The following is a 26,946-nucleotide window of genomic DNA, read 5'->3' on the forward strand; positions in this document are numbered from 1 at the left end:
GGAGACAATGGTTCTCATTTCATTGATACCTTTTTTGTTACTGCCAATGTATGCATATCAAAAGTTTAATATTTTTCACATTTTTATATTAACATTCAAATCGATACTAACTCAAAAATAGGAACGTTCCATTATTAAATAATGTTTTCTATTTTATATTATGTCTGATTATATTAATGTATATAAAATAATGTATCGTACCATAATATAAAAATAATTGAAAAACCTAGTAAAAGCTAATGAAGCTGTTATCAAATGTTAATCATATTCAAATTTAGCGATAATTAATTTATTATCAAAATTGTTTAATCGTTCAGAAAAAAATATACTTACATTACAGAAACAGTTTTTCGTTAACATTGGAAATTCACATAATTAGGTATTACTTTAGAATCTATATGAAATTTATTACAGATTCTATAAACTGTAAGATACTCCTAAAATTGTTGAATAGTAGGACTCTTATTAAGTAATGTTCAAAGTAGAAAAACTGTCTTAAATTTCAATTAAATTTTATGAAGAAAATTGATATAGTTTTAGGGAATGTGATAATAGGAATTTTAATATTTTTATTTGAAAACTGTGATAACCATTCCTTTGCGTAACTACATTTCGGAAGCTGTAAATTGCAACTATTTTTCGTTGAATATGAATTTCAATTATTTAACATTCTTAGACGTTTGGTTACAGGAAGAATGATATACCCTTTTGATCATAAGTTATTTTTCCTGTATGTAGAATTACGTATAACAGACGTATTTCCCTTTTTAATTCGCTAACAGTTGCTTCTTTTCTTCAAACAATTACTCAGAAAATGCATAAGAATAACTACAGATTTTCTTTTGTTTTCACTGCCGCTCTCAATGTAAAATTGTACAATTAGTCTTCTAAAAAAAGAACAGCATATGTTGTTTAAGATTGCTTGTTATCCAAACACTTGAAATTTTGTTGAATTCATGATAAAATAGTTGAAATTTGATCGTAACTTAGAATTGCGATAAAATCTGGCCAGTGTTCGTAAACAGGTCAACTAGGATCCTATTGGATGTCTATAGGTCATAAGGACGAGTATGCCGAAGTCAATATGGAGCAGATGTAACGAGTTAAAATCGAGCGAACGAGCAAGAATGATGCGTAAACTCTGTTGTAGTCTTAACGCGTCACATCACATCCTCGCGGTGCAAGGCTTTCACCTAGGCTGGTCAAGTCGCCTTCGGCCTCTCTTGTTTCTCTCTTCACGGAGCGGAGCACCAGTTTCAGCATAATCTAGCTGAGTGACTTGGTTGGTGAAGAAGCCGCCGCATGCCTCACGTGTATCCCACTCCAGGAATCAACAGCGCAAACCAGAATATGCAGTGTTCTTCTCGAGATCCCTCGTTTTTGACTCTCTTCTGTGCCCCGTTTGATTTCTTTGCATTTATTTAAAAACGTCTCGTAGTTTAAATTAACAATCCTAAACAAGGCGTATAGATTATTCTAGTCTTGCTTGAGTTTCATTTTATGAGATCGGTGCACTGTTCCGCGAAATGAACGCGCGTTAAATAATTTTTGTGTCACTTTTCCACTTAAACATCTAATTGAGCTGAGCATTTGTTGTAACGTCGATTAATTCGGCGAAATAAAAATATTTATATTTATTTTAAATATACAAAATTAAGCGTTAGTCAAATACTTTAGCCCTAAAATTATTTTAAAAACTTCAAACCGTGGAGTTAGTCACTTTGGTCCGTGAACAGCTCAATTATAGTTTAACCAATAGATCTATTTAATCGAATTATAAGGAGTTATCTATATTAGTGATTCGTCAGATTTGATTTACTGAAGTAATCGAACTATCGATAAATTTCTTTTGCCTAAGTCTAATACCTAAAAAATATTCATGTCCTTCACATCGAATTGCTCAAAGCATTTATCAAATTAGTGTTATACAACCCTATTGTCACAGTGTTGAAATTGAAGTTCTCAGTATACTCGAAGGTATAAAACTGCAGGTAGCCCGATTTTGTAGAGAAATGGAAGATTCACTGTAACAACGTACTATCCACTTTCGAGTGGCTTGTACGCAAGCGAATTCCGCTTCGTTACGCACGCGAACGTAATGTTCGTGCTGCTTTAACGAGGATCGTGTAAGGAGGGCAGCAACAGAAATGGGAATTTACAGCTGGTGGGTGCGTTCTATGCAAACCGAAACCCACACTCTGCTGCAAGTAAAGAAACTCAAATTGCATAATTTTTCTCTCTCCTTGCTCTATACTGTTACTAATGCGCAATTCAAATTTTTAACATTATTTAGTGTACGTACTCGCGTAGCAAACGTAGAAGATCGAAAGGAAAGAGGATTTACAGACGCTATTGAACGGTAAAAAAGATTGATACTGGAAATCCTAGAATTCGAAGGCACACGGAAAAGGAAGTGAGAAGAAGCGGGGGAGAATGTGTGTATCCTGGAGGAGGGGATGAGAGAAAGATAGAGGAATGTAGGAAGCGAGAGAAGGAGAGCAGGCATGAGCGACACGCCGTGGGAGAAAAGGAATAGAAATAACGGCGCGTGTACGGGGCAGGATGAAACGACGGAATGTAGAGGATCCGCGAGTTGAATCCACGCGGGCGGCCTTGCACGTCGCCTTGCTTGTATTGATCGGCAAGCTTGACAGCCCCGTAGCCTTACGATGGGTGCCTGCCTTCGCTTGCCGATGATTTCGTCGCGCGTCCGACGCACCGGTGCTCCTAGACGCCATCGCCTCCTCGTTTGCAACATTGATCATTTTTCTTATCTCTCTCCATTTCAAAAACCGGTTGACTTCTGACACGTGTGATCAGATAATACTAGCAAATGTTCACTCGAAGCAATCGCTACAAACGTGGAAACCTTGCCTACCGGTTCAAAAATGTTTCTAGTTTTTCCAGTTTTTGAGAAACAAACTACGTCCACTGTGTTTCGGGTTTGTTTGAGTTTTGTTCATATCGATTCGATTGCTACGAAAGGTCCTGCTTTAGTTATTAAGTAATTTTACCGTAAAGACCTTACTGTTATTTATAAACAAGTAATCCGCAAATGTCGATAGCCACCTGGTGGCAAAGATGATACATTCCAGTGTGTATTAAAAAAACTTTAAAGCGAGGTTTACTATGGAGTTTAAGAGGTAACTATTGATGTTAGCCGATTTTGTGGTTTTAAATAAGCGTATGATATTTACACATGGGAGAATCTAAAATAATATAGGTGCATATGTGGTACACTTCATATTTTTTATTTTTTATCTATGGAATATGTACATTTATAACACTTTTAGAAGAAGGAAGCTCAAGTAGACATTGATAGGAAAGTTTAAAATACCTGGTGTTAGATGTTCGCACATGCGTACTTATGTTTGTTTTCATTATATCAGCTGGAGGTATAATATATATTTCATTGACAACGCAGACTGCGATTGTCAGTCAACTATGACTCGCAGTTACGTTTCTGCTTTCAAAGATAGACGTATAATTACAAGAAAATGTACAGTTCATTTTATTGTTCTTACTGTCATCGCCATCGCTATAATCAATATCGTTTTGGAATCGGATTGTTGCCACAAATGACATATGAACCGTTTATTTGCTAAATCGATTAACTTCACAAAACAAAAATATTTATATTCACCCTTTTAATGAATGTGAAGTTATTGACGAGAATGCATTATAAAAAATTCAGTATAAAATATTACGTAGTATTTAACATCACACGGATAAATATTTAAAAGTACAAACATACACACGGTAGTTCAGACAAAAACATTTCTATTTTGACAATGGAGTAAATTTCTCTACTAAAAGCAAAATTATAGTCTGATAAAGCGTTTTTTAAGTAATTTATTTTTCAGAAAAAGAGAGAATTACTTTATATTTATTAATTACCTAATAAGGGGTTCCTTATCATATGTTAATATTGTATTATAAATATAATAATTCTAAAGAAATATTACATTCTGCATCTGAAACATTCATAGCAAACTGTACAAACAATTCAATGATATACTTTTGATTTGATGTTTAATTTACGCATGAAAACCATTTGTACGCATGCGCCGATTGCAGTGAGGGCTTTAAAGGATGCATTGAACACTTGTGATCAACTCTAAAGGTGCGTCTCTACCAACAGTCGCGAATAACATGGAAACTGAATTTTCTGGAAATCATCTGTCCTTGTGTCCACTCACGTACTGGGATCTTAACATTCGCGAAAAAACCGCGCATCGGTAATAAAACGTTCGTGAACAGTTTGCAAACATTAGTTACGATCAGTATTCGTGAACTGTTCGCTGGTGGAAACACAGCTTAAGGTGTGCATCAATAGTTCATAAGAAACAGTGACTAATAATGTAAAAATAAGAGAAAGTATATAAACCGAATCTGACGAAAGTATCGAGTTAGGGTGAATAGTCTCTTGTTGACCGAAAGAAAACATATCCTGTGAATGCGACCTTGGAATATAAGTGGATCATAATATTTCTTCTGACTTTCTTTCCACACATTTCTCTATGTTTTATCGCCGACACGGCCACTGACCTTTTTAATTCGATCCAATAGGTGACTTTTTAAAATTTATTCGTGATGTAATGACAATTCGTGTCATAACCTTTGATTAGACAGGAATAGGTACATAACTATACAATTTAGTTGTTGCTCTCACTTTTTGTTTACTTCTCGTCAGCTATTTCAAATCAATTCGTTTCAATTACATTATACATGTTTATACGTAGTACATACCATTTAAATGCTCCCCTAGATATACTCTTTTATAATTGACGTTCTAGACTTCATTTCCAAAATGTATTTTCAAATATTTTATTTTAATATGTTCAGTAGTTATCTTATATAGCCGAATCTTCTTAAAATGGTGAAATATTATTATCAATTTTTTTTATTTTTTTATAATATTCTTAATTTTATGATATGTATTGTTAGAGTTGTACATTAAAAGGGAATTTCAATATATGTAACTGTATCAATCAAATTGCACAATAACTAAAAGTAGAATGCAATGGAAGTACAAGGATTGTTTTTCTTGAATGATCAGTACACAGTAAATTAAAAAAGTATTTGCATTGTTTTATTTCACAGTATATTGCGCATAAAACACTTCGAAAATAATAGACGAAAAATGATAATCTGTAATCCAAAAAAGTATTTGAGACTAAATGATGTATAATAAGAGAATCTGAGAAATTCTTTTATAAATATTGCAATTTCTTCCAGTAATATCGTATCGGTATTAAGATTATTTGACTTTTATTCGTCGTTTCATTAATTAATGCATATTCTTAACACTATTATACACGATGTTCCTTCCTATCATTATGAAGCCATTACTATGGATTACAGTCGATCGAGTATTCTTTTCCTGATGATAAGTATGTATTAGATTAGCAATATATTCCAATAAAATGCAAAAGATTTTTCATGATTTGGGGAAATTGTCTTTCTCGATTTTAATTTGACATTAGTGAATAAAATTGAATCATTCGTAAAAAAAAATTTCAGCTTCACGTATAATACAGCATCGTTTTATACAGTTATTACATGAAAACTCAACGTACAAATACTTTTTCACTCACAAATTATCACAATTCTTGCATTATTGTCGTATACAGTGTTTAATCTTTTAGACAGAAGCATCACCTTCAAGTGCAAGAATCTAATGGTCGAAACAATCCTCAAATATACCTATACATATACTATTTGTATGTAACGTTATTATACACAAACTGGGCGTATAAATACATTTGATTCATACTTTTATTGTTTCCATTTCATTTTCGCTAATTCAAATCATTTATTTATTACAATCATCACATCAGTAATAATGAGGCAGTAATAAACTATATGACTTACTGTTTATATTACTCTTGATAATCAGAAGTACAACGTATAATTGATATACCAATCACTATTGAAAGCAGGGGAGACTTAAATGCATTTGCCTCAAGGACTCATTGTATTAAAGGATTTAACATGACAAATTACATAATTAATTATAGAAAAAATTTTGCCACACTTTAGGTTTATCTCATTCTCCTTATGTTTATATAAATTATCATTGATCAAAATTTCCTAAAAATGTAGCACATCTGGCTAAAACGTTATACCATATTACTGAAACTTACATTATCAATGGAGTTAATTAAGTGTATCTAAAAATATGCAGGTTTGTTCCGATGAGTTTTCGTTAGTTTGTGATTGGCCAGTTTGATGATGTCGTTATGGTAATTCAGCATAAAACATTTTTGCGTCTGTCTTCAGTATACTTAAAAAAAAACTCAAATGTATTGATAATGTTGAAAGAAATAGCAGTAAATTATTTACAAAGGTATTTTACATTATTCTTACGAATAAATAAGCTGCTTGTTGCCATTTAAAGAGTATGAGGAAAAGGATACCTAGGTACTTGGTTATTGACATAAAAGTTAAAGAATATTCAATGAACTAATAAACGAATGTGGCGAGGTCTTATTGATAGTACTTAGTCTTTGAATATTATAGGTACAACAATCTATTATTAACTAATTATAATATGAGTGTTCAGTCGACAGAGAATATTTTTTAACGCGAATGCATAAGCAATAAGTGGTAAAACTTGCGTGTAATTATACTATTTCTAATTTGTTAGAACAAAATATGTTTCTGATCGCGTACATTTTGTTCCATTATAAATCGTTAAGTGCGATTTTTTAAAATAAAAAATTAAATTTATAATATAGTGATACCCTTACACAATTGAATTAAGTTCAATTTAGTTGTTTCCTTACTTAGCGATAGTATTGAACCTTTGAGGAAGTATTTTTATCATACTTGTTAAAAAGTTGCAGTTTACTATTTTTCCTAAATAAATGATTACAAATCACACTTAATAGTTTAAGAAATGAAAGTAGATGTGCAAGAAGTGAAGATACAAAACTTGACAATATCAACCTATGTTGCTTATAAACGTACATATGTACAGTTAACTCATTTGATTTTGGCTACACAAGTAAATTCAAACTAGTGAAATGTCGATTGGCTCGACTGTTTTCTTCTATGCAATGGACTGACTTCGTAATGCATTTATAATTCCAAACACAACATTTGAATCGGTTATTATGAAGGCCATTTTTCTGAGCATCGAAATACTGTGTGTCCAATTCTATCGATTCAGAAATACTTAGAATGCTATTAAATTAATTTATATTTCTATGAATTTAAATACATATAAATTCATTATACAAATGAGTTTTATAAGAATTAAGTAACAAGGGGAGGACACGGAGATAGAACCCAATTTTAACGAACTGTTACTTGCTGATCCTTTGTCGAAAATAAATTGACACGTATTTGAGCGTTTATTTGAATAAGACTTAATAATCGAGATATTTGCATATAAAGTTTTAAACATTTCATAGTCGAGAATTCGATTCTTTGTACATATATGTAAAACGGTGGTTTTTCTTTTTCACTTATTTTAAACTGTAATTGCTTATTTTCTAAGTAACAGTTCTCTCTCAAACAGCTTTCACCGAAGGTCTCCAAATAAACCAAACAAATACACTCATTACCATGTAAAGAATTCCTATTCTATATGCTATTTTGCTTGCCTTATTTCTTCATTGTTTTTTGCTAATACGTATACATTAAACTTTCATGTGAGCAAAAGTAACATTTTCGTACCAATAGTATTGTATTGCACACATACGCACGCATGCACGCACGCACGCACGCACGCACGCACGCACGCACGCACGCACGCACGCACGCACGCACGCACGCACGCACGCACGCACGCACGCACGCACGCACGCACACACACACACACACACACACACACACACACACACACACACGCACAATGTTTCTTCAGAATAAGAATATTTTACTCTATAAACTACAAAATACTTATATAGTAGTAATAATAATAATAATAATAATAATAATAATAATAATAATAAAAGAAGGATAGAAACTTATCTGGATGATATAATAAATATACAAACTTAGCTTGATGACTTACGATTCGTGTTACTGCTCAGCTCCAATTGATGAAATAATAGAAGTATTACTATACGTATGTAACTGTGTAAAAAAAATGTTCTAAAAATATTTATGAAAGGGAGGAGGGAGGAGGTTTGGTACTTTTTTCCCTACTTTCTCCTAACTCGTGCATATAAGCAGTTAAATGCATTCGACTATGAAAAAATTAACGATAAGCACGTATTTTAGGAGAAATTGTCTTCTCTAATATAGAATAATGTTGGAAAAATTTGGTTCTAAAAAATACGAAAATTTATTATTATTATTATGAAAAAAGAACATTTAAAGATGCAGCACGGTTGAGAATTGTCACATATGTTTATATGTAAGAAGCAACATAGTTTGATAACGCAAACATGAAAAAAACTCATTATTTGATAAAAACGTTCAGAAGGGGAAAAACAGTTGTGAATGAAAAATAACGCAATTTATGTAGTAGGAATAGCTAATGTACTGTAATAATGGTCTTGCTACAAGTATGAAACGTTTGGGATAGTAAGGACGAATTCAACAAAGATATGTTTAGAAAAAAATGCGTTTTAAGCATTTTTATAAGGGCAAACTCAACCAAAAGTGACAATTGATTGCAAGCAAATGGGTCTGATAGAGAAAGGCCTAGCAAAGTAAGGGCTGCAGAGATCGCCCTAATTAACTGGTAGGACTGTAAACGTCCAAAAGAATAGGAGAAGAAGAAACGTAATTTGATAAAATAAAAAAATCGTATAATTTTAATAGTAATTAATAATTAAATGAGTAGTACTATTTTTTGTGGACTTAACTCTTACATTATGACAATTTCTGTCAAGTTTAAAATTTGTGCGTAGGTTTGCATTGTATAATTTGTTGACGTGTAAAATTACGACTGTTCGCAAGGTCATTGTCATAGTTCCGAATCTCAAGAATAATTTTAAATTTACAAAATTAACAGAGATTGATTCATGCACAAAATGAATTTTGGTTTTACTGAATTTTCAATCTGTTTGATGTACACAATGCGTCCTTGAAGATTTTACATGAAATATAATTTTTTCTTATTCTTAGTGTAAAAATTTAATAACTATAGTCATTCAAGCATTTTTAATTTTAGAAATTACTGAAGTAAGGACCCTTTTAATTCTGACGTATGCGTTCTAAAAAAAACCTGCAAAATAATGAATTAATTATAATAAATGCTTCATCAATGAGAATGATGAATATGCAATAAAATACAGTGTTCCCTCGTGAATGCTTGGTATTTTTTAGTCCCAATAAAGTCATTACAATTTCAGTTACTTGCTGAAAATATGTGAAACAGATCACATTAAACAAATAAATAATGACAAATTAACAAAACTAAGTAAGCTTCAAAAATGATAGTCACGTCATAATAAAATATCGTCGCTGATCTCACTAGGGAAGATCCTGAAGTGAAATTTCAATTTTTTAATAAACATATGTACAGTGAACTTGGAAAATTGAAGCTAATGATATTCGGCTTTCGAAACAAACAGTTAATATTTTATGATACGTTTAACGTTGAAGATACCAGCTCCATTTATTTTATGAAATACAAATACACTTATTAGAAGAGGTCGTGTCGTAGTTGGTAGAACGTCGACTTACATGTTAGGGTACTCTTTTTGTTGTTTGAATTTTGTATGTGGTCGGTACAGATCTATATGTATGAATGCATATATGGTTTACTATTTACGATCAGCTTTTAAATACTTTTTTAAAACAATGTATTGAATTTTTGCTGTAATTTCATTCTTACTACCTCTTCATATAGAACAGGCAAAAGAAATTATAATTAGATAAAATTATTTTAAGACAATACCTACAGCACAACGATTTTCGAGTCATTAAAATTAATCATGAAAACGTAGAGTCGTGAAAATAGAGTTCACTTCGAACTTTTTTATAAATACCATTTAATTTCACGCATTTCTTACAGTTAAATACAGTATTTGCGAAAACAGCTTTTAAATTGTTTATAAATAGTAGACCATACACATATTTAAAGAAACAAGTATATTTCAAAAATGCTTCTACAGGAATGGAACTCGCAACAAAGAGAATACCTTAACTTACAAGTCGACGACTTAGGCTTTATCCTAACTGAGTGTTGCACAATAACAAAATCGTTGCGACAAAACCGACCGATGTCGATGGATAATGAATCATATCAATGTAATGGTATTTAAGACGCGACACATGAATGTTATTTGTTTGTTTATTATTGTTATGTTGGTCGATCAGATGGATTTTGTTGTTGTACGACATCCAATTAGGGCATTGGATTACTGACTGGGTCACGATTACTTCTGGTAAACATAGTCGTACTTCATAAGATAAATGGAAGAGGTAACTTTAACGCCAAATATTTCATAAACTATTAAGTACCTACCCTTAAATTCAATATCATTAGCAGTTCAATTCAAGCTCTATTTATTATGCACAAACTAATTAAAAAATCAGCGTTACACCTCGAAATCGTCTCTTGTGAGTTGCAATTGTTCTTGGAGTAAATACTGTATAGTTTACCTTTGAACAACGTGAGTTTAGTTAAGGTAAATGCCCCAATACCTGAACGCTTAAAGTATCAAGTGTCCCAGTAAATAAACAACCTAAAAATACATATCATGGTACTTGAATTATGATGTCCCAGTAGCTGAATATACTATTTTATACCATTTTTTGTTTTTAACACTCCGTTTACGAAGCGCATTATTTTGACGCATTTCGAATTTTATGAAGAAAATTACGTAAACTGTTTACACTTTTTTTCTGGCACTTATGCTGACTTTTATCCATTCAACGAGACAAATATATATCCAAATTTTGGACAATAAATTTTGTCCAAAACCTAATTTTGAAATTCTTTGTATGATATGCGTCAATTTGATGCAATAGTAAAATAAGTATTGATACTAGTAGATTGACTTCAATCGCTAAAACATTACTGCAGTAATAAAACTAAATGTAATAAAAGAGTTAATTCTTCAAGAAAGTAACCGTCAAAAGTAAAATAAACAATATGGCGAGCGGCGATACTTTGAGAATCCGATACCTCACATTTGATAGAAGATACACGGCAGCACTGTTTCTGTAAATATAATAAGTTTAAAATAAATAATTTAACATTTCATTTCATTTTTTATTTATCAGTTTGACGTTTAAGTTAATAGTGTATAATTATGTTGTTTTTTAAAGAAAATGTATGATTTTGTTTGTGTGTCAAATTGACGCGTATCCGTAGAGATAGGTACATAAGAAACATCCGTAAACGGAGCATTAATTACATTCGAATTTCTGTCTAAAAGTAAATAAAATGAACGTTAGTGTTAAGGTACTGGAACATTTGCCACATACGCGGATTTTTTATTGACAAATTTCGGTGCCAACCACCTGCTTATTTCAAATGTGTCTATTCTTACTTGCCTTTATTCGCTATCACTGCGAGTGAGAGGGTTGAGAAAGAGCAAGAGAGCATGTAACATCTACAAGCTATAAATTATGGTCGTCGCAGCAGCGATGTTGTTTATCATAAAAAGAAATAATAGGACCTCTCACTCGTTGAGGCATTTAACACACTTGCTACCATTAAAACAGTCAAAAAGAACATATCGTATTCCACTGAATTGTATTTTTCTGACAAACATATACGTGCACTGCGGTGATCAAATTAAATGCATCATCGATGTTTGATATCGATGTTGCCGAATTTTCTCTTCCTTATTATTCTTTTAATAGCATAGACCTTTCTCTGATTTATTCTAGAACAGAATAGATAATAATGCCTACACATAGCACACAAAATAAGACTTTTGATTCACAATAGGTTATGATAGATAAGTTTTGTGAGAATTAAAAATGATATGAGAATTTTAAGCCACGCGAAGAGTTGATATCCTTAACCCTAGTGTTGTTTAAAGGTCAACTGGATTTCACATCATATAGATTATTGTAATTAAGAAACTCCGGTCCCACTTGATGTTAATACGACTAATTGTATTCGAAACAACTTCCATATTTTATTACTACATGGTTATACATTAGATTAGAAGATATCTTAAACGTGTATGGTTTTACATGCGAAATACGAAATACGAAATACGAAATACGAAATAATACATACAATAGTTAGCTTGTTTTTTTATTGATTCGGAAGAGAATATAATTATGACGTTTCCTTGCTTTTTGTTTGTGGCTTATTAATCATGAATTTATAACAGGTAATACGTTTATGAGGTCAACTCATATATTGTATTTCTCTTGTCAAACATGCAAGTTAAAGTACACGAAAACTAAATTTCATTTACTCCAAAATCTTGTGAACATAGCAACGAATTTATTAAGAATATAGTATCAAAGCATTAGTTGATTAAAACAGGACAAAATGAGAAAAACGTAAAGCATTATAGATACAGCAGCTTCAAGAGTTTTTACCTTCACACATTGACAACGGAAAACGAGAATTCTCGTTTTGCGACAAGTGTGTCACAAGTTATATCATTAAAAAAAACATGTTATATCACTAAAATCGTGTAGGAAAATTTTAATAAATAATTACCTATCGTCAATGTGTTAATTTTAGCTTACATTTTTTACACTAAACAGATAAAAAATATAAATCTTACGCTTCCTAATTCAAGGAAGTAAGGACATAAACTCACATTTTAACAAAAATCGAGACACTATCTAAATACATAGAAAGATATCCCAAGATAATCGCAAACCACTTAACAGAAATTGTTAAAAAATAATGAAAATTAGCGACCCTGCGTTTAAAAGTCTTTGTTGTCCAATCAAATATTTACATTATTTTATATTAATGAGCCACACACAATTCCGTAAAACAGGTAAACAAGAAGTTAACCGTACAAAGAAACATATTTAAAAATATGTCCTATAGCATAAGTTTAATAAATTTTTAGTTTATTTGACTTCAGGATTTAAAAAAAACCTTTGAAATTGATTTTCGCAATACATAGAAACCCTATGTGACTTATGTTCTTGTTGTCTTAAACACTTCAATTCTGTCAGTACAAATGGCCGAATGAACGATTTCCATTTTTTCGATGAAATAGGTATATTTCAATTTATGTGGTATCAATTACTACAAAATAATTGTGGTATATTATATTCCTCTGTTATTTGCATTTGGAAATAATTTGTTTTTACTTTCTCGACAGTTACACTATAACAGAGGGAAATGTTGCTATCCGTCAAATTTTGATCAGCCTTGTTTTTTGAATTTCTGAACATTTTGAGGTCCCCTGAGTCTAAAAACATCGAAAAAGCCCGATGGCCAAATTTTTCGTGTGTGCGTTGGTATCTATTTCGCTTTCATTTCTGGCCTGGGTTATCGAAATTTTATAAAATTTTGTATGGTGGTTTCTGTATGCAGAACATTGATACCATTGAAGTTTCCAAAAATTTGGTCAAGAGAAAAATGAGGGGAAATTTTATCCTATCAAGTGTTTAGCACACTATGGAAAAACACAGTTGGTAAAAAATGTGCTACTGAATTTTCAAAAATTTGATCAAAAAGGAGTGATGCAGGGATATGGGATACCATGTCTGAAAAAGGGATGAAATTACAGAAAATTTTACTCTATCAAATTGTTAGCGCGTTATTTTTATTTTCCTCAAATACTCCCCCAAAATAAACAATGCTGAGCTCCGATAAACTACTTATCCGGTGTCGAGAAAATATCGCAGCCCCGTTGGCAATTCTTTTATTCATTCTATTAATCGACGGTGCAATTTGCAGACGGATCTCTGCGGTATCAAATGGAGGAAACTCGTGTGGGGCGAGGTGGCTGGCGGTTTCGGAGGCACTCCTCTCGAAGACCCGGTACTCTCAAGCTTCTCGCGGTGCCTCGCGGGTGACATTCTGTGCGTGTGGCGACGGGTCGCCGCCACGCCGTCCACCTCTGGCCCGGCAGCCGCCTCAGCGACCGGGTCAGGCATATTCGACATGAACATCGCACCTTCACCCGCACCACCACCTCTCTCTCTCACCGCTGCCAAGGAACTCTGGATCTTCTGGTATGGCGAGGAACCTGATCTCTCTGGTCTTGTGTCACCGGAACTTATTGCATGCGGTAAGTAAATGCAGCCTCTGCCGATCCTCCTAGATGATTTTAGAGTTACTTCGCAACCATATCTACTTATCACGTGTAACAAGGAGCTTTAACGAATTCAAATCTAGTTAACTAATCCAAAATTGGTGGATTGTCTGAATTAATCGAATTCTACAAGGTTTAAACGCTGTGCTGTATTAAAATAAGAGCGTTTTGAAATTCGAAAGAAAAAGGCTTGGAAGTAATGGTTGCAAATTGTAGGCGTTGAGGGAATTCGTAGAAGGAAATAATGAAAATTTCATAAGCACGTATAATATAGTTTTGAAGATAATTTTGATTTATAAGTGTATAATTTAATATCGTGTCAAGACAGTGTCTTGCCACGAGGTCACTGAACTGCGCATTAATCTATAACTCGGTGCGATGTGATGCAGAGATCCATTATTCTATATTCTATATCGTGACTAGTAGTGCGTCACCTAATAAACCGTTAATTCTAGGTGAATCGACACTTGAAACACAGGATGATTAAAAATAATAGAAAAGATCGCACGATACCAGTTATTTAAAAAAGAGAAATAGGAGAAAAAATGTTGATAAAAGCTTTTCAGTGTGTGTGTATATTAAAATGTTATATATATGAGAACATACGAGGGCCGATTGAAATGTAATGCACACTTGTGTACATTTCGAGAACGAAAAGAGGCATTGAAGAAAGTCAAAGTAAGAATAAAAATACAATTCATTGGCTTCAAAATGGTACGTTTATTTTTTAACATTCTCTTTTAGGGACATACATTTCTCTCAACGTGTGACAAGTTTTTTCATTCCATTACTGAAATATTCTAGTGGTTGGTTCTTGATCCAGGATTTCATTGCGTCTTCCACTTCATTGTCCGTACTTTAAGGTTCCTCTTGAGATGTTGAAAGAGATAAAAATCGAAGGGTGCCCAATCAGACGAGTATGGGGGGTGTGGAACGGATTCAAACTTTAACTTTCCGAATGTCGAGAGCTGCGTACAACGTGTGTGATCTAGCGTTATCGTGTTGTACTCTTAACATAATCGATTCTGTGGATTTTTGAACACAATTTTGAATTTACGGAAATCCTGGATCAAGAATTAACCGCCGAAATATCTCAGTTCTTTCACGAAATGAAAGAACTTGTCACGCGTTGGAAAAAACATATAGCTCTAAATGGAAATTATCTAAAAACTAAACGTACCGTTTTGAAGACAATAAATTGCACTTTTATTCTTATTTTGATTTTCTTCAATATCTTGTTTTGTTCTCGAGATATACGCAAATGTGCATTACTTTTCAGTCGGCCCTCAAATACATGTGCTTAGTTCTTCCTTAGTTTTAATTTTACATATGATGTGACTTTTACTATAAAATCGACTACTTTTTTCGATATGTGAGAATGGACACAATTTTTTTATAATTGCAGAAAGTGAACAAGGTTCTTGGGAAAGCGGGTTATCGTACGAGTGCCGGTCACTTCTTTTCAAGGCTTTGCATAACTTGATTGAACGGTGCTTACTGTCTCGTGATTTTGTTCGCTTAGGAAAGTGGTTTGTACAACCTTATGATGGGTTTGAAAAACACCGTTGCAGTAGGTATGTTTTCTTGATTTTTAATAACTTTTTACTAAACTAAAATAATAATTATAAAATTATGAATACTTAAAAATCACTAAATCAATTATTGTTTGCAGTAGCCATTTGTCATTCTCATTTGCATTCTTTGTTCATGGAGAGAGTACTGTATGTGCAAGTGTGGATGTCAGGCAGCATCCTGCTGTACGGTATCTTACAAGAACTTGTTTACAACGTACCCAAACCTCTCAATCTGGCGTTAAAGGTACACATACTTTACATGTTGATACACAGAGACTGAAAACTTATTACGATCTAACAATTATCTGTTCTGATTGTAGTGATTCTAGCTCCTTATGGACTGGCAGGCACATTGACTGGTCCAGTAAGTCGTACAGACAGTCAACTTCTCGAAGAATGGAAACACTTTTATCCAATTAATGGCAGTAATGTTGAAGCTGGACTTCCACCTTTGGTGGAAGTACTTGTTGGTGGTGTACGCATGCGTTATCCTTCATGTTATGTCCTGGTTACTGACATGGATGACACGCCACCTGACACTCCACTTTCTCCACCAAGTAGTCCTGCAAGTTGTGAACATCCTCTCCTAGGTCAACAAGAGCTACGAGCAGCCACAGAATTACCAGAACGTGTGTGGGCAGAATGTACTTTGGGTTCGCCAAACCCTACTTCCAAAACAGAATCTTCCATAGAACCTGGAACCTGGACCTTCATTGATCCAACGCAAAAGTCTTCCTGTACCTGTTCAAAGTGAGTAACAACATTAAAATAATTCTTACCAATTAATTCAACTTTTACTGCATTGTATATAATACATTCAATTTTATTTAATAAAATTTGTATAAATCCTTCTTAAATAAATTAAAAATTTATTTTCTCTGTATTTGCAGTTAATATTATGTTATAGTTCAAAAGAACATTAAAAAACCAATGCAGTAACAGTAATAACAATAATACTAAATAGTACTGTCAGATTTATTTCATTTTGTCGTAATACTATACAGATAATATATTGATGTACTATTATACTTGAAAATATTTCTTTTGCATATTTATCAAGTGTAGCAGTAAACATACATTTCTATCAACTGTGTTTTATGTTTAAGTTATAACATTCAAAATATTAATATTCATGATTATTATTGATTCTGTTTGCATGTTTAGCACAATTTATAAAATGTAGTGTTAAAATGTTACAATATATAAGTAGTATCTTTTTCTTTAATGGCTGCTGTAATATGTGCATGTCAACTTAGTTTTTGAGGATGAACAGAATGCCATTGTTTCTCTGGAATTAGTTCTTTTATTTATATGCAACAGAACTTTCCTGTCTTAAAAACATCTATTGGGAATAGAATACATTTCACATTTGTTGAAAACGATACATAGAATACGTATATTTAAATAAAGTTCCAGTGGTGGTACGTAATGTTAATATTAAATATATATAGCAGTTACGTCTTCGTTTATATCGAAGATGTAGAACAGTATTTCGGAAATATGATTCATATTATTAAATTTAATAACCCCGACTCATTTTAAATTAATTTCAAACATTATCACTTGGGGTAAAATATAATTACTACAATATTGAAATAATTTTAATCACTTTGTGGCTATAAAATATATAAATATCAAAGATAACATAGATGTTTTATACCAGATGATTTTTATATAAAGTTTAGGAAGTGGAAATAGTTAAAATAAGTAGTAAGCACAAGAGGAAGCGAGATGTTAAGCACATCGGTTGCAGGTATGCGACCCCCGGGGGTTGGAAGAGCCTGGCCTCCTCTCAGGTTCAGAGGGAGAGAGTAGATAAAGGTGGACGGAGGGTCGTACCCTTTCATCGACGCTCTACCACCCAGTGGGATGCTTGTCCCTCTGTCCCTGCTAATGCCCCCAGGTGGGTAATTTCTGCCCCGATACCAATAAGAGAATCATTTTTCTCACATCTTAATAATCACCGCAATAATACCAATTTCATATAATCGTTATGGTGCCATAACGTCATTGTTTAATTCACATTGCTTTATGAAAGCTCCGCTGTTTATCTAGTCACATGAGTAACTAAATCTAATGCACGATTAACGCATTAATCAAACATCATTGTGCAAATTTTTCTTTCTTCTTCTCTTTGAGGGAAGGGGGGTTTCGTTTTTTGAAGAGGCACGAATTAACATTGGTAAACATGTACGACAGAGATAATATGTAATGATATTGCATTTCAGTACATACAAACTTTTATAGCTTTAACTACTTTATCATTGCTGGAAAATGCAGCTAATACAAATATTTTGTGCATATTTTTATGAGTGGGTCTGTTGCATATGTGTGCTCACTAATTACGTGTTATAATAGTAAGTACATTCGTGTATAATTTCTAAGTGTTGATAACATTTCATACTTAAACTTCTATGGAAACTTCAGACTTCTTTTTCATACAATTACCTCATACAAAATCTATATTGAAAAATACATTAAGAAATTCCTACAACGTTTATAGATAAATTTTGTGTTTCTAATGTCTTATTTTTATAAGGGAATGCTTTGCATGCATTGTCAATCAATTTCTAGTTTTAGCAGAACCTTCATAACGCCATTTTCTCATACATAATTACCTATTTCAAAAAACAGTAATTTCTACATATTAAGCTTATAAGGGTTACTCTGATAACTGGAGCGGACTATAACTCTATTCCAATTGAAAGTAGAAAAAACATTTTCCACTGTATAACAATCTCTATCATTCTATTGTACAATTTTTTAACAGATGCACTGGTTCAGTTATAAATACAATTGTACTTTATTGTTGAAAATTCGCAACAATTACTCAAACGTTAAAAAGAAAAGTGCAATTATACTGGTGCATCTATGGAAAAGATTGTACAGTAAAATGATAGAGCTTCTTAAGCTAACTTCAATTGAAATAGAGTTATAATCCATCTCAGTTAAGTGATATCACTGCCAATATTTAACACTTTAGAATATATGTATGCATAATTTTATTATGATTTTTATGATAGTTTATTAGGTAGTGCAACCATTGTAAATAACACTATCAAAAGAAACTCTCTGCGAAACATACATGGTGGTAGCTGTACTTGTTATTGTTTTGTGTTGTGCATGTATCAGCTTATCAACATCAGTTATCCTCATTAAGTTAAAAGCATTAGAAATAATCATAATGTTCTAATTCCCAAGTTCTTGTAATAATTATGTCTTTAACTTGAACAGGTCTGCATTGAACAGAACAGAGGCGCCAAGTACACCACCAGGCGGGCCTCCATCATACTCAAGGGGACCACCAACAGGAGGAGATTGTTTACCTGTTCCATCTGTTGGCTCACCAGGTTCTCCTGCACCTTCACCTCTTCCAACTCCACATTCCGAGCCAGCGTCAGTTCCACCAGCAGAGCCTACAATGCCCACTCTTAGCCCTCAACCACCACCCAGTCACACAAACACTGCCCCACCATTAACCCCTTCTCAGGGGCCAAAGTCAACTTCTTCCGTGTGTAATAATCAAGTACATAGTCCAGTTCCTGGACCAACTTTAAAACGACCTGTCTTAGTCTCTAGAGAATGTGAGGATATATATTTAGAAAACGAACAGTCATTACCTTGGCTCTATGATTATTCAACGCAAGAAGCATGGCTCAATCATCCTGTAAAACGTTTTAAGGAGTCTAATAGCAGTCCAGTCAATGTACGGAGCGGCAATACGTTATATCCACCAATGAATCCTCAGGTTTCTCAGTCTCAGACTCCAAAATTAGAAATTAAGCAAGAACCAAACATTAACGTTGTAAGTGATCTGTTTTCATTTTCGATAAAATATTATTTGCCAGATTTATAGTTTTAATTTTTGTTGCTATATTACAGGGAGATTGCATCGGAAGAAGAACAGACCCTTATGAATTTGACGCAACAGGTGAAGAAAACGGTACAAACGTTGATGGACTTAGACGGCAAAGGGATGATCCTACTAAACCAGGATCTTTATTCACTAGCGAAGGTCTTCAAGCATCTTACAAAGATTTAGATCAAATTTTCGATAATTCCGATCCTGATACTTCTAGTGACGAAACTGTATGTACTCTTTGTGTAATTTGATCTAATTTGTTATACGCTGGTTTAATAAACGCATGAATTTTTTTACAGAATTTGAACCAACTTCAAGTACAAACACCACCGGAGTCGAATAGATCCAGTGGATTACACGAAGAGACTAGAGTAGATACTAATAATAGACACAGCAACCGAGGGGTAGGCGTGTTACGACCAGAAGAGCTTTCTAAAATGTTTCCGACACCACCATCCCTAGAGCATAATCCGGTTGCTTCACCTTGTCAGTTGAGCGATCCTTTGACGGACCAGACGGAACTTTCTGTACCTCAACGACCACTCAGGCATCTCCCTGACATCTATCCAAACATGGGATCTCCTCAAGAAGAACCAATTGACGATTGGTCCTATGTGTTCAAGCCCACGCCTATTTGCAAGATGGTCGGTTCTTCCAAGTACGCTCCTCTTACAAATTTGCCTAGCCAATCTCTACCACCCATTACACTGCCATCACACTGCGTGTATAGACCTTCTTGGCAATGCAACCCCACTTCTGCTAACTCAGATAAGCCACTTCCACCGACAAGACCAGGTTCGGTCCAACAACAACCGTGTCCACCGAGTCCAGCTCCGTTAGGAGCGCCATACCGCTCTGCAACCATTTCTGGAAGACCGCCACCGCCGCCCTACGATCAGCCAAGCCCAGCTACATCCACCACTTCCTCGTATTTGAACAAGAATCTAAACAGCATTGAAGCAGACACCCCAGGTCCCACTCGTGCGCCAGAATCAAATTCTCTCGTAGTGAACATTCTCTTAGCAGATACTGCATTGAACATTTTTCGTGATCACAACTTTGACAGCTGCAGCCTGTGTGTTTGCAACGCAAGTCCTAAGATTGTAGGTAATATCAAAGGAGCAGATGCAGGTGTCTATTTGACACACTCGTGGTCTGGCGGAGCTTTGTTTCAAGACGACGATCAAATTAGGTGCAGCTGTGGCTTCAGCGCGGTAGTGAATCGACGTTTAGCTCATAAAGCTGGCTTGTTTTACGAAGACGAAATGGAAATCACAGGAATTGCCGAGGACCCAGCAGAGAAGAAAAAATCATCATTGGTTGCTATAGCGTGCGGAGGAGGAGGCAAACCATCGGAGGGTTTAGACGTGATACCACCTAATGTATTAGAGCTATTGAGAGAACAGTGTCTGATTGTACAGAGTTCTGCAAGTAGCCTGTATAGAGCGTCCAGAATTTATGCAACAATGAAAAGTTACCCAATGCTCACTCCTACGGTAAATATGTTAGAGTTCAATGATGGGAACGAAGTGTCGCTGGCGGCTCTTGATCAGGGTAAAATTGACAGCACGCACAACGAAAGGACTAACCGCGTAAACGGTGTGCATCGATGGGTATTTCTTCGAGCGAAGGGTCCTCAATGCAGCGGTGACATAGTACGGATGATGAGAGCCCTACAACCGTTATTGCAAGACGCTGTGCAGAAAAAGTGTACGACCAGGATGTGGGAGGCGCCGTATACGGTCGCTGGCCCCCTTACTTGGAGACAATTCCATCGATTAGCAGGCCGTGGAACCGATGATCGTTGCGAGCCTCAACCAATTCCTGCATTGGTTGTTGGTTACGATCGTGACTGGCTGTCTTTATCACCTTACGCCCTTAGTTACTGGGAAAAACTGCTTTTAGAACCATACGCTGGTCCTAGAGACGTTGCCTATGTAGTAGTAGCACCCGACAGTGACTGCGTTATCAACAAAGTGAAATCGTTTTTCCGTGAATTATCCACCACGTATGAAGTAAGTGTACAAATTTTTATTTTGATATGTAATGAAAAAATATTTTGTATTTTAATGCAAAATGCATATGCTACCAGTAATGCATTTGTATTAGAACACAAAATGTTTGCCTACGATATGTACAAGTCCTTCGTTTCTGTATCGAACATTACACTTTTTATTTCAGATTTGTCGACTAGGAAAACATACACCTATTTCAAAAGCATTGCGCGATGGTATTCTCCGGGTTGGAAAAACAGCTGTACAAAAGCAAGCTAAACAACCGATAGACGACTGGTTTAAACTTTTAGGAGAGAATCAATTGGGAGAATTATTACGATTGTACGCTCAAGTTTGTAATCATCGATTAGCCCCATATTTAACGCAAGTTATACAAGATCGAAGTCTGTTAGATCCTGGAGACTCACAACACACAAATAAGCAACAACAGCAGCAACAGCAAACGACTATTCCTGTTACTGACACGATGCCAGCCACACCTGACGTAATGACCACGAAACCTGAGTCTGTTGGTATTGGTACGTTTCAAATTTGTTTCAGTTTTCTTTATTTTCATGATGCTATAAGATTCAATATAAATTTCAAAAATAGAGCTGTGAAAAGAAATTCAAAACCAATATTTATTCTTTATAGAAAATGAAAATTTGTTACATTAAATCAAAATAGTAAGGGTTCATTTTTGCTACCTTTTAGTCCAGTATTGTTCACGAGTGAGGCTTTTCTATGTATTACGCTTAATTTGCGTGGGATTCACTCACACAACACACAGTAGTGAAATTAAATTAGTAGAAGTCGATTTTCTCACGAGTATTGTTTCAACTTAATCAATCAATTGTTAGAATATAAATATACAAACTCCATTGAACATATGTATAATACCACTTAATTTCATTCGATTTATAATATATAGAATTCATTCTAGCTATTTCACTGCAAATACACTGTCGAAAAAATATTACTTGCTACGTGTGTTTTAACTTCATAGATATTTTAAACATCTATTATTTTATTTTCCTGATATTATACACTAAATATATAAGCTGTTTTAGAATCGACAATCCAAGTAAAAGGGTGGTGATACTACATAAAAATATTATTAAAAAATAAAATAAAATTCTTTGATTTCACTCGTCATACAAATCGTCTGTATTTAATATGGAGCGATTTCTTTATTTTCGTATATCTTGTAAACGCCAAACGTTGTACTTCGCTGCACGTGTAGTTTTTTTATACTCAAAGTCAAAGTTCTTGAAAACGAAGTAAGATATCAATAAAATTGTTGGAAATGCATGAAACACACTTTCATTTATACTAATTGATATCAAATATTATTCTCATCAGTATTTATAAACCTTATGCAGTAATCATCTAAAATAAGGTCTACAGTCAAAACTACACTAGAAAATTTTAGTTGAAGCGTAATTTATGTATTTCTCATAATATGAAACTGTTCAAGTACTTGTGCACGATAGTGGACTTCATCAGGTAAAATCGCTATCTTTCTGTTAATTAGCTGCTAACACCTTATGTATAGAACAGGCCATTTAAGTGGGAATATCTGAATTGTCCGTTATTTATGATCGTTTCAAAATAGTTTTTAAAATTAAACTGACAAATTCAGTAAGAGTAAAATAGTAAATTGAAACACCTACCATAATGTACCATTCCATTTGTTTGATTTCACAATATTTTCCATTTCCTATGGCGTAATTGAAGCACATGCTGGAGTAATTTTATACCTCATATACCCTGATGTTGTAGGTCATCTAGAATATATCGCTTGAAATTTCGACTAGAAATACTGAAAAAGTCTAATGTCGCATGTCAGCTTTCAATGATGCATATCATAATAAGTAAATTCATGAACTCGTGTTTGAACATGAATTCATGATTCAGAAACTGTTAGATAATGTTAGAAATATTATCAGTATTTCAAAGTAAAACAAACAAAATGGTACATTATTTTAAGTAATTAAATCTATCAACCTTTCTAAAGATATAGAAAAGTATATTTGATTCCCTTTAAAATGTTGAAATATGTTAATCTTAAAAATTGTTTCTAAAATTGTATCGTTTCATATGCCATTCAGAGTAATACAGTCATTATATTTACATGTTCCTATTCAACATCTCATTCACGGAAGACGTGAATTCGTCTTTAGGGCTATATACATTTTTTAGCGTATTATTAACAATGTATTAAATGTACTACTCTGTATACTATTAGAATCGGTATGGTTAATGGATAACTTACAAAAATATTACTCTGCTCAGAGATGTCCAAGCTTGATAAGTTAGTACAGTGAATCGAAAATGCATTGTTTATTAGGTAAAGTGACATTTTACCAATTAAACAAAGAAGGCATAGAGGTAACTTGTACGGAAAAAATTTACTCTGCTTCCATATTTAATAACGTTCTGTGTTTACAAATTGTGGATTATAGTTGACCCCTGATTATTTTCTTTTAATATCCAGAATGTAAAATGTAAATCTACGAAGGTCATACTTTGAATGTTAACAAAAAATTTGTTACGCTTACATAGGATACTTATACTTTTTTAGAAGGGGAGAATCCTAGAAGTGAAACCCCATCGTCGAATACAACGACGAATTCCAATTCTAACGCTGGAAATACGACACCAACTTCTCAAACTACTACGATACCCACGAACACCACCTCGGGTCCAGACGAAGAGGAAGTCGAACCTCCAGCCGTGGTCGTTTATTTGGTAGAACCGTTTTCACTCGGAGGTCCTGAAGACCCTGATCGTCGAAGACTTGCCATTTTAGCTTTGTTACGCGCCTATGCTGCTGCACTCAACAGTATGCCTGAAAACATTAGATCTAACATCAACGTCCAGGTAAGATTTCATTATTTGCGTTATGAAATGAAAATAAAATATGGTGTGTTCATTGTAAATAGGAGAACAAAATTTGCAATATGTGTCTTTGAAAAATGGGGAAAAATTGTATAGAATAAAACTTTCTTTAAAAAATAAAAAGTACTTTATATTTTTTAACAGTAAAAATATATTTATACTTAAATTTCTTATTTATCTTTTTTTATGTTTAAATAGTATTTTTTTTTTTGCTTTTATTATAATCGACACATAAATAATTATAACATGCTCTCACATTAATTTGTAATATAACTGTTAAAGTATCTTCTATTAGGATTTAATTATATCTTGCAGTATTGTACCTGAATTACTTGTAACATATTTAATTAATATTTGAAAATGCAAAAATATGATATTCATTTATTTATTTACAGCAGTTAATGTCATAAAATTATATAAAATGTTTTGAATGATATGTATTTGTTCCCAGTTAATATCCTTGGAAAGCATAATGGAGCTAGGTCGAGCCAGGGAAAGGCGGAAGATCCAAGACGAGATGAGAGCCTTAGCCTTAAACGTGTTCCTACAGGGCCGGCGATTGTTAAATTACAACTCCATGGTAAAAAGTCTCACTGGCTTTGGTACTGCTGCTGCGGCAGACCTTTTCCTTAAGAATAAAGACGTAAGAGACTTTGCATTTTTTAAATCTTCCGTCCAATGAGCTCCTGTTAACGATTAAATTGGTAGTTCCTGTCTTGTTTCTGCTGATTGATTCCAATTGATAAAAAGAGTAGCAAAAAATAAACAGACCATGAATCAATCGTTTTCAGTCTTATAGTAATACTCTTGCAACTATACATCAGGAACGAAACCGAGCTCCATATCGGTTGTATGCACCGGCCTACGTCCTGGCTCCCTTAAGAGCGAAAAGCGAAGCACCGGAATCCTTTGGCATTGCTGGACCAGAAGAGTGCGCAGTTCTGTACCTTAGCTACTGCCTCAGTGAAGACCAATCCTGGCTGCTCGCAGTTGCTACCGATGATAGGGGTGAAATATTTGAGACGGCTACTATCAACATTGACATACCCAATAGGAAAAGAAGAAAACGTGTTTCTGCTAGACGAATAGGGCTACAAAAGTTGATGGACTTCATACTTGGTGTGATGTCTCAAGGTGTAAGTATTATGTAACATATATAACATCTGAAACTGTTCTAAATTCTAAATAATGTTAACACTTAGCCAACCGAATGGGGAAATCTCTCCATTACTCGTGGCGCGCGCGGTTCGCTAAGTGTTAATAATTTGATAAATTACTTACACGTAGGTACAGCCTTGGAGATTAGTAGTAGGTCGCGTGGGACGCATAGGACATGGAGAACTGAAGGGATGGAGTTGGTTGTTATCTAGGAAAGCGCTTTTAAAAGCCTCGAAGCATCTAAAAGAAATATGTGGTCAATGCAGTCTCCTATATCCATCAGCAGCGCCTTGTGTTCTCAGCGCATGTTTAGTTTCACTTGAGCCAGACTCTACCCTGAGATTGATGGCTGATCAGTTCACACCCGATGAAAGATTCAGCCAGGCGTCGGTAAATTGCCAATTATCTACACCGCAGGATGTTACGTGCACTCATATTCTTGTCTTTCCCACGTCTGCTACTACTCAGGTAAATTTAGGCAAAATATTAATCACTATCCTAAAGAGTTGAACAGAATTTTAATATAATTTGTTCAATCTAGTCGTCACAGACGGCATTTCAAGAACAGCACATCAATGGACCAGAATTAGGGGATGATGAACTGTTTCCCGCTTTAAACGATGACATGCCAGAAGGTATGGAAGGTATGGGAGACTTCAATGACATTTTTAACATATGGCCAGAGGCTGGCGTTGGTGGAGGACAAAGTCCTGGTGGCAGTCCGCATCGTCCTGAGGAATCCCCACTAGGTGGAGATGGTGGTGGTTCAGGTTTAGGCAATCACGATGGTCCGGGTAGTCCATTTCCCTGTAGTAATACTCCAAGAGTAAGTTAAATTCAAGTAAAATATATCAATTCCAATAATTATATTGCTACTATTATTAAGTGACTTACGTCTTTTTACCTTTACTTAAATTAAAATGTTATTTAAATTAAATTTAGCATCATAGCAGTAAACAAATTTAAAATGTCAAGGCATATTTATTAATATTATATAATTCTGAAATTATTAATAAATAGGTAGCAGTTGCTGAACAAACAGAAGAGGTTGGAACATTGCTACAGCAACCGCTTGCTCTTGGTTACTTAGTATCCACTGCACCAACAGGACGAATGCCACCATGGTTTTGGTCAGCTTGCCCTCACCTCGAAGGCGTTTGCCCAGTGTTTTTGAAGAATGCCTTACACTTGCATAGTCCAGCAATACAGCAAAATAGTGACGATCTACTACAACAGCAAAGTGCACTCACCGCTCATCCACTAGACTCGCAGTATACCACCGATGTGCTCAGGTGCATATT

General features: G+C 34.2%; 1 protein-coding gene across 8 annotated transcripts in view; it reads left to right on the forward strand.

Annotated features, from left to right (window-relative positions):
* Positions 1 to 26,946, forward strand: part of Skd (mediator complex subunit skuld) — a 33,742-nt gene that overhangs the window by 2,207 nt on the left and 4,589 nt on the right. For 2 of the 8 annotated variants that reach the window (XR_013003027.1, XM_076389756.1), the window contains exons 2-16: positions 13,799 to 14,132; positions 15,562 to 15,730; positions 15,829 to 15,974; positions 16,051 to 16,480; positions 17,484 to 17,633; positions 18,965 to 19,535; positions 19,613 to 19,819; positions 19,892 to 21,607; positions 21,774 to 22,125; positions 24,171 to 24,469; positions 24,939 to 25,130; positions 25,279 to 25,623; positions 25,775 to 26,113; positions 26,187 to 26,471; positions 26,666 to 26,937. Coding sequence is in view for 7 of the 8 variants with exons in the window: in XM_076389756.1 (XP_076245871.1) it covers positions 13,799 to 14,132; positions 15,562 to 15,730; positions 15,829 to 15,974; positions 16,051 to 16,480; positions 17,484 to 17,633; positions 18,965 to 19,535; positions 19,613 to 19,819; positions 19,892 to 21,607; positions 21,774 to 22,125; positions 24,171 to 24,469; positions 24,939 to 25,130; positions 25,279 to 25,623; positions 25,775 to 26,113; positions 26,187 to 26,471; positions 26,666 to 26,937 (5,807 nt within the window). In the remaining variant the exon portion in view is untranslated. Of the gene's footprint in view, positions 1 to 13,798; positions 14,133 to 15,561; positions 15,731 to 15,828; positions 15,975 to 16,050; positions 16,481 to 17,483; positions 17,634 to 18,964; positions 19,536 to 19,612; positions 19,820 to 19,891; positions 21,608 to 21,773; positions 22,126 to 24,170; positions 24,470 to 24,938; positions 25,131 to 25,278; positions 25,624 to 25,774; positions 26,114 to 26,186; positions 26,472 to 26,665; positions 26,938 to 26,946 lie in introns of those variants that run through there. The other 6 variants (XM_076389758.1, XM_076389760.1, XM_076389757.1 and 3 more) reach the window with 6 other exon arrangements.

Source organism: Calliopsis andreniformis, chromosome 12 (assembly GCF_051401765.1).
Source record: "Calliopsis andreniformis isolate RMS-2024a chromosome 12, iyCalAndr_principal, whole genome shotgun sequence".
NCBI lineage: Eukaryota > Metazoa > Arthropoda > Insecta > Hymenoptera > Andrenidae > Calliopsis > Calliopsis andreniformis.